Here is a 14,831-nt window from a genome sequence, read left to right on the forward strand (position 1 = left end):
AATAAGCAGGGCTCATATGGGATCACAGACATGAAAGGGACAATCTGGACTCTGCATGGTTCTGAGCAAGGTCCTATGCATATATGTTCTGGTTCTGTGGCAATGTTCTTATGAGAGTCTAACAGTGGGCTGTCTCTGACTCATTTGCCTCATCCAGCCTTGATATTAGGAATTGTGTCTAGTCTTACTGTAACTTTTTATGCCATGTTTAGTTGACATCCTTGGAGGCCTACTTTTTTCTCAAGTGAGTGGTGAGGGACCTGGGAAGAGTGGAGAAAAGAAGAAACTGTGATCAGGACGCAATGTGTGAGAGAAGAATAAAAGGAAAAGAAAAAATTTATGAAGACTAATCACACTGGAAACACATCATACACTATTAAGCAAAAAAAAAAATCCAGAATCCAAAATGGAATGGTTTATCAGATAGGTACATAGAACCCGCTAGAGGGAAAATTCTCAAGTAATAGAGAAAGATTGTAACTTCCAAGTTTTACTCAAAGTATTAAAACAGTCATGTTACTACCATCATAAGTGGATAACTGATATATTACATTAAAAAAACCAAAAAGTTAATACAGATCTATGGCCTTCAAGATAAGTTCAAACTCCTTATGGAAACCCCAGGAAGCCCTCAATTTCTAGACTTACTTCTTGTCCATTAAAACAGACCAGTTACATTTCTGAACCACATTCTACACTTCCACACACTGTTGCTGGATAGACTGTTCCTTCTACCTAAAATACCCAAACTTTCTGTTCATCCTACAAGATGAAATAGTACCTCCCCATCTCAGGTTCCCTGCATATGCTTCCCATGCAGAATTTAAAATGTTTTAATATTTTAACTCTTTCTTTGTGCCAGTATTCAGGTGGCACTGTAAGGTACTTGAACAGTAGCTTATACCTCAGTGTATATACGCTTCATAAAACTATCCATTACTAGCACTGGGACCTGGAAGAGATTACCCCCTTCAAGTTTAGAATCCACAAAATCAATACCCATTGAAATAATTGGTTGGTTGTCTGTTCTATAAATCCCGACTGAGTTGGTCAGTCAGATTTGTGTTTGGTTGAATAGAGTGAGCTTGGTCTATGTACATCCTATTACATAGCAGCCAAAAACCTGTTTTAAGTTCTAAGCAACAGTTTGACTGTCATTTGTAAGCTTTCACATTGTCCTCTGATGGCGTCCTCAATATCTTCCAATATTCAGAATGACAGACCACCCCCAACAAGAAACAATGCAGAACTCAACTTGACAGTTCACGGCTCCCCACAAACACTTGGCTCTCTACTCACAGGTCTCCACACTAGCATCCATATGAAACAACCCTGTAAACAATACAGCAGTTCTCAACACTTTTAAAACACTGAATATTACACTCAATATATGTGTATATGACATAGGTTCTTCAAATGTAGATTAGTGAGAAGAGAAAGCAAAATCCCTGAGTGACTAAGAGTAATTTATAAGAGAAAGAGGAAGGAGAGGGACAAAGTAAACAACAAAGAGAAGAAGGGAGAAAGTGGGGGAGGCTCAAAAAGCAAAAAAAAAAAAAAACTGGAATCCCAAGCAAAAACTTCAAATGTACGATATTGTTTACACAGTCCTGTACAGTGATGTTTATGGAATCACGTGGACACTGAAATCAACTTGCAACATAAAATATTTAAGTCAAAAGAAGCCTACCTAAAACATTGATTCAAATCTCAAACCACAGTAGATATTGAAACTGTCCCCTGACTCTACCGCATAGCCCTCACCTGTAACTATGTAACAACTACATACAGCTGGAAAAGAACTTCTGGAAGAAAACCACACACTAGATGTTTCTATCTGAATTATTAATCCAATCAAAAGTTTAGGCATGTATGTAGCTCATGGTAAAGTGCATGTCTAGCTTGCCCTGTATTTGAGCCCCAATACCAACAACAACAACAAAAGTTCTAGAAATTAAATTTTTTGAGAGCCTCTTTATCACCAGCCATGTCCTCCTCTTCTGTCTCGTAGGAAGGATAATGACTCCTTTATTTAATCCCTCTTAGGAACCAAGCAGAGACTATTCCATTCACACTGCCACAAAGCTGCACAGCCCAGCTATGCTATTTCTGCCTAAGGTTCTGCTGTCTCATCCAATGAAAATAATGAGAGGTTTTTTTCCTAACAGCTTTACCAATCAATCTCAACTCGGTATCACTTAACTGCCGGCTCCCCCAGAGCAGTTTGGGGTGAAGGTAAGGAGGAGGAGAGCACCGGCACTGGCTCGCTCACTCGTTAAAGGGGGTATTAACCCCTCAGATGGACACACAGGACAGCAACGCTGCCAAAAGAACACTCCACACTCCTCTTCAGTTTTGTTGTTTAGTTTGGTTTTTTTTACAATGGGATGGGGGTGGGAGGTGGAGATGAGGAGGGATAGGGGTTCAAGACTGCATTCCTAGCTGTCCTGGAACTTATAGACCAGGCTGGCTTTGACTCACAGAGAACTGCCTCCCTCTGCTTCCCTACTGCTGGGATTTAAAACATGCACCAGCCCTGCCCTGCTAGACTGCTAATTTAAAGATCCAATACTTGTTCTGAACCTACTTCCCACGATGCAGCCCAGCTACTTGGCTCACAAGATCAGCTTCCCTGCTTTACTTACCATTAACAGTACCTCATAAAGGGAAACCAGGACTCCCTGAAACAGAAACTGTTGGAGAGACCCTGGAGGAACACAGCTTACTAGCCTGCTGTCCATGGCTTTGCTCAGCTTGCTTTCTTATACAACCCAGAACTACCTGCCCAGTGGCGGCACCGCCCACAGTGGGTTTCTTCTGGGCCCTTCCACACACTCAAGGAATCAAGAAAATGTGCTGCAGACATGCCCACAGGTGGTTCTAATTTATGTTAAATTGACAAAAAGCCAACAAGTTACCTCTGTCTCCCTTTACGGGAGGAACAGTTGGAGCAAAAACTATGGGCAAAGTGAGTGCAATAATTATAAAAGTATAGAAACCATTTTGTCTACTCCAGGATACTTGATAAGAAAGCATACAGGAAATGTGGCATGAGAAAGTGAAATACCAAACAGGAAGGCTGCCTGTTTAGATGCAAAGGTGTCAACCATGACTTGATCTGTCAATTTTGGTTAAATAGTGACCAGTGGGAGCAGACAGTCTATGGTGGTGTAAACAGAAGTAATCACCCATTTTAAATAAGAAGCTACTCTTGCACAGGGTCCCAATGCCTATAGCATGAGTAAACCAATGTTCCATTATATTGCTAGATACACAAAGCCACTACAACTTAGTAAGAAAGCAGTACTCATAAAAAACAGGTTCAGAGACTAACACTCTTCAAGCACTGTAGTAGAATAAACCAGAAAAATAAATGTAGCCTTTAACCAAACCTTTATTTCATTCTCCCTCAACGAATCTTATCAGGTGCCATAGAGGATGAGCTAATAACTAGCAGGTGATCATCTTGAGATGACCTGCTTCAGATTATTAAATAATCTTTGACAGACTTGCCCTTATTAAGCAAGGCTGTAAGGGATTCATGTGAGGAAAGATTCCTGCTATTAATATGCTTTTCCTGTTGTTATTAAACCTATATGACAATCATTAAGTAATAGCAAACCCCTCTGCAGATCTCTGAAGATGTACTGTATAATAGAAACACTATACACACAAATAGATGGGTTCTTAAGTCTTATAATGATCCTATAATAATTCCTAAAATTGATCAGGACTTTAGTATCTCAGAGGCAGCTTGACTCCCAGGAGCTCTGACACACTCAGGATCCCAGGACACCAGAATCAGAGCATCACAGAGACACCTGGACACTGAGGAGTTCTGACACAATCAGGATCACAAGAAGGACAGGCTCCAGTCAGAGAAAACTACAACAGGTAGCACGAGAGATAACTAGATGGTAAGAGGCAAGCAAAAAAGCAACATAGGCAAGAGAAACCAAGGCTACTTGGCATCATCAGAACCCAATTCTCCAAATAAAGCAAATCCTGGATACCCCATCACACCTGAAGAGCAAGATTCAGATTTAAAATTATATCTCATGATAATGATAGAGGACTTGAGGAAGGACATGAATAAATCCCTTAAAGAAATACAGGCAAACAATAACAAACAGGTTAAGAAATTGAACAAACCATCCAGGATCTAAAAAGGGAAATATAAAAGATAACACAAAGGGAGACAACCCTGGAGATGCAAAACCTAGGAAAGAGGTCAGGAGTCATAGACACAAGCATCACCAACAGAATACAAGAGATGGAAGAGAGAATCTCATGGGCAGAAGATACCATAGAAATCGTTGATACAACAGTCAAAGAAAATACAAAATGCAAAAAGCTCCTAACCCAAAACATCCAGGAAATCCAGGACACAATGACAAGACCAAACCTAATAATAGAGAGCTAAGATTCCAAACTTAAAGGGCCAGTAAATACCTTCAATAAAATTATAAAGGAAAATTTCCTTAACCTAAATAAAGAGATGACCATGAACATACAAGAAATCTACAGAACTCCAAATAGACTGGACCAGAAAAGAAATTTGTCCCATCACATAACAGTCAAAATGCCAAATGCACAAAGAATACTAAAAGCAGTAAGGGTAAAAGATCAAGTAGCCAATAAAGGCAAACCCAACAGAATTACACAAAGCTTTTCAACAGAGACCATAAAAGCTAGAAGATCCTGGGCAGAAGTCATCCAGACTCTAAGAGAACACAAATTCGAGCCAAGTCTACTATACCCAGCAAAACTCTATTACCATAGATGGAGAAACCAAGATATTCCATGACAAAATCAAATTCCCACAATATCTTTCCACAAAGCCAGCCCTACAAAGAATAATAGATGGAAAACTCCAACACAAGGAGGGAAACCACACCCTAGGAAAAGCAAGAAAGTAATGTTCTTGCAACAACAAAAACAGGAAGGCCACATACACATGGAAGCTGAACAATGCTCTACTCAATGATAACTTGGTCAAGGAAGAAATAAACAAAGAAATTGAAAAATTTAATAAAAATGAAGGCATAACATACCCAAACTTATGGGATACAATGAAAGAACTGCTAAGAGAAAAACTCATAGCTCTGAGTGCCTCCAAAAAGAAACTAAAATGGGATTGTGGGACAGGGATAACATGTGAAATGTAAATGCAGAGAATATACATTTTAAAAGTTGAGAAGAATAAAAATAAAATAAATTAAAAAAAAAAAAAAACCAATCACAAAAGAATACACATGGTATACACTCACAGATAAGTGGATATTAGCCCAAAAGTTTGCAAAACCCAAGATACAATTCACTAACCACATGAAGCTCAAGAAGTTGGAAGACCAAAGAGTAGATGCTTCAGTCCTTCTTAAAAGGGAGAACAAAGAAATACAAAGACAAAGTGTTGAGCAGAGACTGAAAGAAAGGCCATCCAGAGACTGCCCCACCTGAGGACCCATCCTATATACAGTCAACCAAACCCAGACAATATTGTGGATGCCAAGAAGTGCATGCTGACAGGTGCCTGATATAGCTGTCTTCTGAGAGGCTCTGCCAGAGTCTGAGATATACAAAGTCAGTTCAGGCTGAGATAGAACAAAGGCCACATTACTTAATCCCCTGCTGTTAGGCTACAGATGTTAGCAACACAAACCAGCAGCCTTTATCCTCAGAAAGAGCAAGAAACTTTTTAGGAGTTTTTAGAAGTCATCGTCGGCATTTCAGTTAGAGGGCTAGAAAGTCCTGAGACCCTCAGACTTTAAAGCCATCACCCGAGTCCTACTCTAAGCACCCCACCACTACCATATCCAGGCCAAGAGGTTCCCAACAGAATCTATTTCAAAGTTCCACTTAACTTCACACAAAAAAAAAAAAAATGTAAAATCAACTTATTATCCTACTGAAAAAAAAAAAAAAAAAAGGAAGAAAAGCTCTAAGAAGAGCTCCCAGAGATAAATAACACAGGAAAGTCATTAGGTCTTCGTGGCATTGTACCTCTGCCTGCCTCCAATACTTGCATGACCTGTTCATCACACACATAAGAGAGAGCACGGTGCAGGTAAGCCTGCTTTTTCAAACATAAAATATTCTCTCATACCCACCACCTATGAGAAATCAAAATATCAAATTTTAACTAACTAAACAATCCTGCAATGTGCTTAAACTGGAAACCAAATGCACTAAAATGTAATAAATATTTTCCAGGTCTGTACATTAAAATTACAATTTTTTTTCTATCCCTTCATATTCATTATGGTCTGCTTTAATGCCTACATTTTGTAGGATCTTAGACTTTTCCCAAATTATCCCATATGCAAAATAAACTGTTTCCAGTATACCACTGAACTAATCAAATTGTTTACTGGCACCTAAGAAGTTAGACTGCTAGGTCTACACCCTGCTGAGCACTATTCAGTTCTTCTTGATGTCTGGGCAGAGTTGTACCCACCCTTCCATACTGGGTACAAAACCACTGAGATACACACCCACTAGGAACTATACAATGCAAAACTAGCCAGACCCTGGGGATACAGGTAAATGACAGAACATTCATCTAGCATGTAGGATACCCTGGTTTTAATCACGGCATCACAAGAAAACAGAACAGAAAGATGACTAGCAGACACTGGGTTAGCCACACTAGCTTACGGCCACCACCGCATTCCATTATTTATAAGAGGAAGCTGGAAGCTCTGCTTCAGTGAGAAGGAGGTCAATGCCAGACTCCCCCTCCTCTCTCTCTTTACACTCATCTTGCAGCTGGCACTGTGCACTTGGGCAGACACTGCTCCTTGAGCACAATGGTGCAATCACCGCCTCAAACATCATTACTATCTAAAATAGACAACCCACTTGCAACTTGACTATTTTTACAGATACAACATCTTCGGGAGGTTTAACTGCTCTATTTGTGATGTATCCCACTTAATAAATGCAGCATCTCTGAAAGCAAGTTTCTCCTATCAGATCCCCAATAATCCAGCTGCCCAAATAGTTGTGAAAATTACAAAGCTTTTGTTTCTATTTCTAGTTGCCTCTTATTTCCTTCTACCTATCACCAAGAACCTCATGAGTTGAATCCGAAATTTGAGAAACTATAAGGTAACTTGTTGATATGTCCTTGGTGACCAGAAAACTGTTTCTTCCCACTTCTTATTAATTTACTTTTTCCCATGGGGATCTTAAGAAGAGGATTGTTTATGCTCAACAACAATTCATGAAATGCACTACATATAACACTCAACTCTTTGAAGAATTTTTTTTTACTCTTTTCCATTTTAAATTTTATTTTTAATTTTTAGTTACATGTACGCCATGCAACAGTGACCATAGAGGACACAAAAGGGTATTAGTATCTGCTGGTGGAACTGGAGTTACAGGTGGTTGTGAGACATCTAGCATGCCTCCAGGACTGGAACTGTGGTCCTCCAAAGTGTATTGCCATCTATCCCTTTCTCCACTTTTGCTATTAATATATTTATATATATATATTATATATATATATATATATATATATATATATATATAAATTTAAAATGGAGTCATTTCTCATACAATGTGTCCTGACCATTTTCCTGTCCTCTAGGGAGCAGAATTGCAAAGCAAGTTAAATAGAACTCTGTCTCTGCCTTGTTACCCTAAAAAAGTTTCTAAGGTATTGAAACTTTATTATCTTATAATTAAGTGGGAGACATGCTGTTCTTTCATTTTGTCTTAAATATATTTTAAATTCTGAAGAATTTTTTTTTAAGTTTTGAAAAATACCTAGTTAAGGATTATGCTGGTTTAATAAAGTAGTAGTTGTAGGTTCTTCTTCAGGATCTGTGACTTCACTCGACCTGGGTTGCCAGCTAGCTTTCCAGTACCAGGTATGAGTTCCTTCTTATCAAGTGGATTGTAAGTCCAACCAGAGAGCAGTTGGTTACTGCCAAAACATCCATGCCACTAGTGGTGCTACGGCCCACAGGTGTCATAGCTCAGTAGAATTGTTAGTTGCTCCCCTACTTTGGAAGGGTGCATGGCATCTTCTGATACTGTGAAAGATAGTCTGCAGGAAGGAAGTATTCATTTGGGTCAGTTCAAGCTCAGGGATCTCTGGATCCTGTACCTCAAGTGTATAGTGTCTCCAGCAGTAGAGACTTACTTTCCACCTCTGGGGAGGAGGGGAGCCAAAGGGTAACAGCAATAGCCTATATGTTTGGGGAGTCTCTTGGACAACATGGACCAACAACTCAAAAGATGGCTTCCCTGGTGTTGGGGATTTTGTAAGGTGATCTCTACTCTTGGAAGGAGCATTGTCAGCTCAAATGAGAAAAAATTAAACTATGTATGTATATTTATATACAGACTTACATGTATTATACAGACTCACCAACATGTCTGCCAAAACATGAGCTCAACAATAGATAAGTCTAAGTGCAAGGAAGATAGCCTTAACCCTACACACAAAAAAAAAAAAAATACAGTCAACCAACAAATGCTGAAAGTGGTAGAAACAGTCTTTTCTAGGAAGATCAGACTACTGCATAGGTTATATTTAGGGATGTATAAGTGCATGCATACATCAACAATTAATGAAAAAGAGGCCATGAAGTTGGAAAACATCAAGGAGGGTTTGGGGCAGGGGTGAGGTAGAGAGGAAATTGAGAATTGATGTACTTATTTTCTCAAAAATAAAAAAAGAAATGTTTTTATTATTTAAAGTATAATGTTTTTATCATTTAAAATATAAATAATTCTTAATTAAGATCAGTGAAAAATTAAAATACATTATAAATACAGTTACTTTTGCTTAGAATAAAAAAGTGTACCGAAAGTATATTTTAAAGGTTTTGCAGCTGTTTCATGAAGCACATAGTTTTAGAAGATGAAATTTTATGTATATAAGCTGAATAGAAAAGGAAAAGGGGGCTCAACCTGAGAGCCCTGGTGAGCTCAGATTCTTCTAAAAATGAAAGGGGATGATGAGAGAGGTAAGGAGTCACTTTCTAGAGAAAAGGCTAAGTTTGAAGAGTAGCCTGTAAATGGTCCTAACATCATCTTATGATCTGGCAGTATAAGCCCCTAGGTGGTTTTAGACCATCATAGGTCTCTATTATTTTTAGCAATGCCAAGTAATTGATGCTTCGTAATTTCTGTTTTCTCCCCTGTTGAGGATCATCTTCAAGCTAAAGGAGACACACAGATAAAGAGATGTAATCAAGCTGCAAACAGACAGATCATAAGAGACGCTAGGCTGCTTTTAAAAGGAGCATGTGTGGGCTATTGATAAGGCTAAGTGTGGTAAAGCCACTTGACACTAAGCCTAAGCCTCAAGATCTGCATTCAATCCCCCCATACCAGTGGTTCTCAACCTCCCTAATGCCGCAACCCTTTAATACACTTCTGCCTGTTGTGGTGACTCCCAACCAAAAATTATTTTTGTTGTTACTTTCGAAACTTTTAGGAATCACAATGTAAGTATCTAATGTGCAGGATATCTGATCTGTGGCCCCTGTGAAAGGGTCGTTTGACACCACTAAAGGGGTTGAGACCCAGAGGTTGAGAAGAATAGGTATAACTCCCTCGAGTCATCCTCTGATCTCCGTGTGCACACCCCATATACATATGTGCACAATAAATAAATGTAATTTAAACTTTTTTAAAAGAAATAAGTGAGTGTTAGATGTCCAGACCCAGAAGATTTAGATTCAGGTAGAAGGAATGTTCATCAAATTAGGAGTCACAGAAGGCTCACTTGCAGAAACAAGCAAACTACACTGACTTTGTTAGAATTTACAGTCATACACCTAAAGGGATGGTTCAAAGAAATGCCATAGGTAAACTGCCGCATGAATTTAGAAGGACAATAAATAAAAGTTATAAAGCTTATCCACAGACGACGCGGAACATGCTAAGCAGACTCAGGAGTCAAAAAAAGATATGCACAGGTTACAAATTCAGGGTAAAACAAGTTGACATGTCATAAGAATAACCTGAGTTTAAGCAACACTTTCACAAGGACCAGATGAGGGTAATCTGGCTTCATGGGTTGTTAGAAGAGAAAGTACTTGGAAGATTTCATTAATAATATGAACCGATGCCAATTTTGTGGCTCAGAAAGCTCCATCTATCACAAAGTCTTAGAGCAATAATACAATGGTCATCATTTAATTGTATCATATTTTAGTAGACATAATGCCGTCTTGTGACATAATCCATAAAAGCACAATTAAAAAATAAATAAAAATAGGCCACAGTCCCATCATTCAAAGATAAACACTGTATCCATTCTCGTGTTCCATGGCCAGACATATTAATGGACACTTCAAGTCTTTACAGCTACTTTTCTTATAAAACTATGATGAAGCTATGAATGTTCTTTTATAATCAGGTGGCATTTTATGCATCAGTATATCAACCCCATGGCATTCTACACTGACACCTAGATTATTTACTTCTTATGATTTTTTGTCATATTTCAGTGGGACATTTTGAAATTTGAGAATATTCAAAGGTCTGAAAAGGATGGTTTTAAAAAAAACACGAAAATTTGAATTTTAACACATAAACCTTATAGTCACCAACAGTTAAAGGCAACAGAAGTTCTCCCATGAAAAGGAGTGGATTTATAAGAAAACACTACAGTTAGATGCATGTCCCTGCAGAACTGTCTTAGCAGATGAATTCAGCAACTTTTGGATTGACCCAATCAGCCAAGCCAGTACCCGCTGCTGAGAGTTACAGCAAAGTGGATTTCAGGTCAATAAAAACTAGAATGTTTTGTGATCACAGATATCAAAAGGTAAAGTAGAATAGCTGCCTGTAATCTAATACTCGGGAGGCTGAGGCAGGAGGATGCTGGGTTCAAGATCAGCCTCAGAGAGATAACAAGATCCTGCCACAAAAAAAAGTGTGTGTGTGTGTGTGTGTGTGTGTGTGTGTGCACTAAATCTCCTTATTGTGAATGTCGATGGTGCTTGGGGTGATTTGCAGAAGAAATCCCTACACCATGTAAGATCTGGAACTAAAGGCCCCTTTCTGCCCGAGGATTTTGATTCCAGTGAAAATCTTAGTGTGGCAGTTCCCTCCCAGTTTACTAAACAAGACCTGAAGAAATCAAGTCACATAGTTTCTCCTGTCTTTACAGCCACCTGAGGAACTCTAACAATGAACACCTACGCATCAGACGTTCTTCATTTATTACTTTTTATGTCATTCAATACTCACAAAAACCCTAGGAAACCCTAGATTTCTATTTCTGCCTCCCAAGATTTCACAGTGAGTATGGCCCTTGGAATTAATCTCAGGGCATTCTGAAGCCCACTAAAAACTGTAATGTCACTCAAGCGAACCTCCTCGTGACATAGCCACAACTGGTGTCATAAACCACAAGGAAACAGAAAGTAGCTTCCGAAAGACTTGTATCTAATTAGGTCTCAAAGAGGCAGTCAAGGAATATTTTTTTCTTGGCAAAACGATGTTTAAGTGGAATTATTATTTACAGCTTTAAAAAAAAAAAGCATTCAGACTGTACTGACCAAATTGACCACACACCTTAAACTCTGAAACAATAGATTTTTGTTTATGACTGAAGACTCAGTAAAGCAAATTTTAATCTCTGGGTTTTAAATCCTTGGCATCACTAATTAAGCGACCTTGGACACTCTAATCTTTCATCTGTGAAATGAGTATTGGCCTCCAGATGAGACATACAAGCATCTACCTGACACCATTAATATACTACACACGAAGTAAAGCAAGTAGAAGAGACTGACTAACCTATTCCAAAATTCACTCTAAAATATTAAAACATTCCCAGGTGCCATTATGTTTGCAAGAGAAGAGCACACATCCGTCACCCCGTGAGTTTCTGATGGCAAGCCTTAATGAAATAAGGTGATAACCACATAGAATTTGTCTTCTTAGAAAAACTTTTATTCAAAAGATCACCCAAATACAATTTCAGCTCCTATTCTATTAAAAGACTGTGGTCCAGTTGGTGTGAGATAAATAAATGCAAGTCTGAAAGGTACTGGTGTTATCTGTGATTTTTGCAACTTGATTCAAACTGCCCTCATGAATACATCTTGTTTCCCATGCGTGCTCCTGTATTGCTACTAGGGCCACCCAACACAACCAGTCACAAAGGCAACTCATTCCAGATGAACATTGTGGCTCTTGCCTTTTCCTTGTATTTACTAATATTAAATGCTTGGTGTTTTAACCCTAAAACAACTGTTTCTGTTTCAAAACTGACACAACTGAAAAGAGAATATCCGGAAAACACCATTTGTTTCAATTTGTGCCCATGAAATTAACTAAATCTCTCATTGCTAATGAATTATCTTCAACCTTCAAGGAACTTGTTTTAGTATCCAGCCAGAATCATTTTTATACTTATGTATTGATACTCTTGCAAATACACCTAGTTCACTTGTAATTTAAAATTGCAACTAAACTTTTTCTGTAGAGTATCTACAGGCGAATAACAAAACTCTAGTCTAAAACGTGTATATTACCTCCCTGTATTTGAAAATGGAAGAGGGTGCAAGGAATAGCTGCCTTTCCTAAGTCTAACAGCCACTGGGGGCGGAGCTTCTATACATAATCATTGTTCTGCAATGAAATACCATCCCAATAGTGTCACTGTCACCAAGTATATATATAATAATACATGGCTCTTTAAATCTCACCATTTTCAGTCATGTTCATTTCACTGTAATATAAACTTTTCCTCTCCCCGGAGCCAATATTGTAAGTAATTGCACCATCTGACCACAACCTAAGAAAACCTGTGTATATAACAAAATATGTCCATGCAAAAATTTGTATCAAACACTTAAGGACATCAGCACAAGAGGTCAGAGCATCAGTTCTCAACCTCAGGGTTTGCAATCTCTTGGAGAATCAAAAGACCCTTTCACAAGCATTGCCTAAGACTATCAGAAAACATATATATTTTTACCTTGCAGCAAGGTAAGTTCCAGCAGCAAAATTCCAGTTATAAAGTAGCAACAAAAATAATTTTATGGTTGGGGGGTCACCACAGCATGAGGAACTGTATTAAAGGGTCACAGCATTGGGAAGGTTGAGAACCACTAGTCCGGTGGATAAAGATATAGCTTACTCTCAAATCTGAGAACTGAGTATCCGGAATCCACACGATAGAGGGAGGAAACAGACTCTCACAAGTTGTCCTCTGCTTTCTGAATGGGTCAGATGACATGCACAGCTCGGGCACCACACACACACACACACACACACACACACACACACACACGTATGCACGCATGCACACACACCAAATAATGTACTTTTTATTTTTTTATTAAAAGTAATACAAATTACTTTTAAGCAAGAAAATCACTTCAGGTTTTAATTTTTTTTTAAGTATCACTAAGTTGCATAAGAGATGTTTGAAGCTAGAGCTACCTATGATGACAGATGCTTCCAAAAATACACAGGACGAACGGAACAAACACAACCTGAGAACTGAACGGCTTTCCTTGGATTTCATCTAGTGAGTGCTCTTCAGGCTTCCTGCCTTCTAAGCGATTTCATTTGATCCATTCAACTTTTAATAGTTTCTCAAACACACAAGTCAACCCGGCTCTCTCTAGCTTATGTATGGTGTATAAAGACCTTGACATTTTTTTACTGTCACCTTAGAAAGAGCCTTTGAGCAACATTTGTCTCACCTGCAACATGTTAACATCAAAAGGCCTCTGCTGTCTTCCACACACACCTCCCCAAGCCCGGACGTGGCTTCCAGCATCCTGAGTTTCACTCAGCTCTGTCAGGGAAACGCAAAGTACTGGCTGAAGCTGTCTAACCTGCCTCATCAAGTTTTACACACTTCTGACTGACATCTCCTCAAAAGGTTCGCTGGCTTTGTTTTCGTGGGATCATAACCTACCGCTGATGCCTTCTGAACGAAAAGGTAGCAGCAATCCTGAAAGTCTGTGGCTTTCAAGTGATAACTGCAAGCATCCAGTGGCTTCCCATTTAAATAGCCAAATAGAAGGGGGTGGGCTTTCACAGCTGCAAACACAAACAGGAACGGGCATGCCGATTTTCTTCTAGCAACATCAGTACGTGTACAAGTTCTGCACCGCAGCTTAGAGGACGCATTGATGGAAAAGCTATTTTAAAAATTACTCAAAGAGTCTAAAGCATCATTCTTACTGGGAGGCTCTTGCCTCCTCTTCACACACACACACACACACACACACACACACACACACACACACACACGGTCTGTTTCCCTGCCTAATTTAAGAATGAATCGCTGACACATCCAGGTGCAATCCCCTGACGAGAGAACGTACCCATCACAATGCTCACGAGGGGGGTACTAAACACTGCCACCTCTCGCGCCCGCCCGCAGTGGGTGCCAGTTCTTACCTTAGCAGATTAGACAGGGGCAGAGGTCCGGATCCACCACCCAGGATCCCTCCTTTCCTGCCGGATAGGAGTTTCTCCACCAGAGCCACATTGCCAGTACGAGCAGCTTCCAGCAGCTCCTGGTCCTTCCCCATACTCTCACCGAGTCCGCTACAGAGTCCTTTCCCTGCTCCGGTCCTCCTCCAGGTCCACTCCCCAAAACCCAGGGCCCTCCCCGCCCCACCCTAGAAGGATGCCCGGGCTTCAGCACGCTGAGATTCCCCGCAGCCTCGCGCAGGGAGCTGCACGCCGCCGTCCTCCTTTTCCCGGAGCAGCTTCTACAAAGGGGAGCAGCCCGTGTTTGGGCAGAGGGGCTGGCCGAGCGGCGACGCGCCCCCACAGCCACTCCCCTGCATTCCCGAGGCCTCCTTCCCGCGGGTGGGGTGCGAGAGGGTGGG

The 14,831-nt window shown here is 39.9% G+C and overlaps 1 protein-coding gene across 3 annotated transcripts in view; it reads right to left on the reverse strand.

Moving 5' to 3' along the window:
* The window catches only part of ANKS1B (ankyrin repeat and sterile alpha motif domain containing 1B), a gene marked incomplete at both ends in the record, with an annotated part of 1,047,539 nt that extends 1,033,011 nt beyond the window's left edge, over window positions 1-14,528 (reverse strand). For all 3 annotated transcript variants that reach the window (XM_080935870.1, XM_080935862.1, XM_080935871.1), the window contains one exon: window positions 14,395-14,528. In XM_080935870.1, coding sequence (XP_080791996.1) covers window positions 14,395-14,528 — 134 coding nt within the window. The remainder of the gene's footprint in view (window positions 1-14,394) is intronic.
* Window positions 14,529-14,831: the final 303 nt, after the last annotated feature.

This window comes from Micromys minutus, assembly GCF_963924665.1.
Source record: "Micromys minutus genome assembly, chromosome: 22".
Classification (NCBI taxonomy): Eukaryota; Metazoa; Chordata; class Mammalia; order Rodentia; family Muridae; genus Micromys; species Micromys minutus.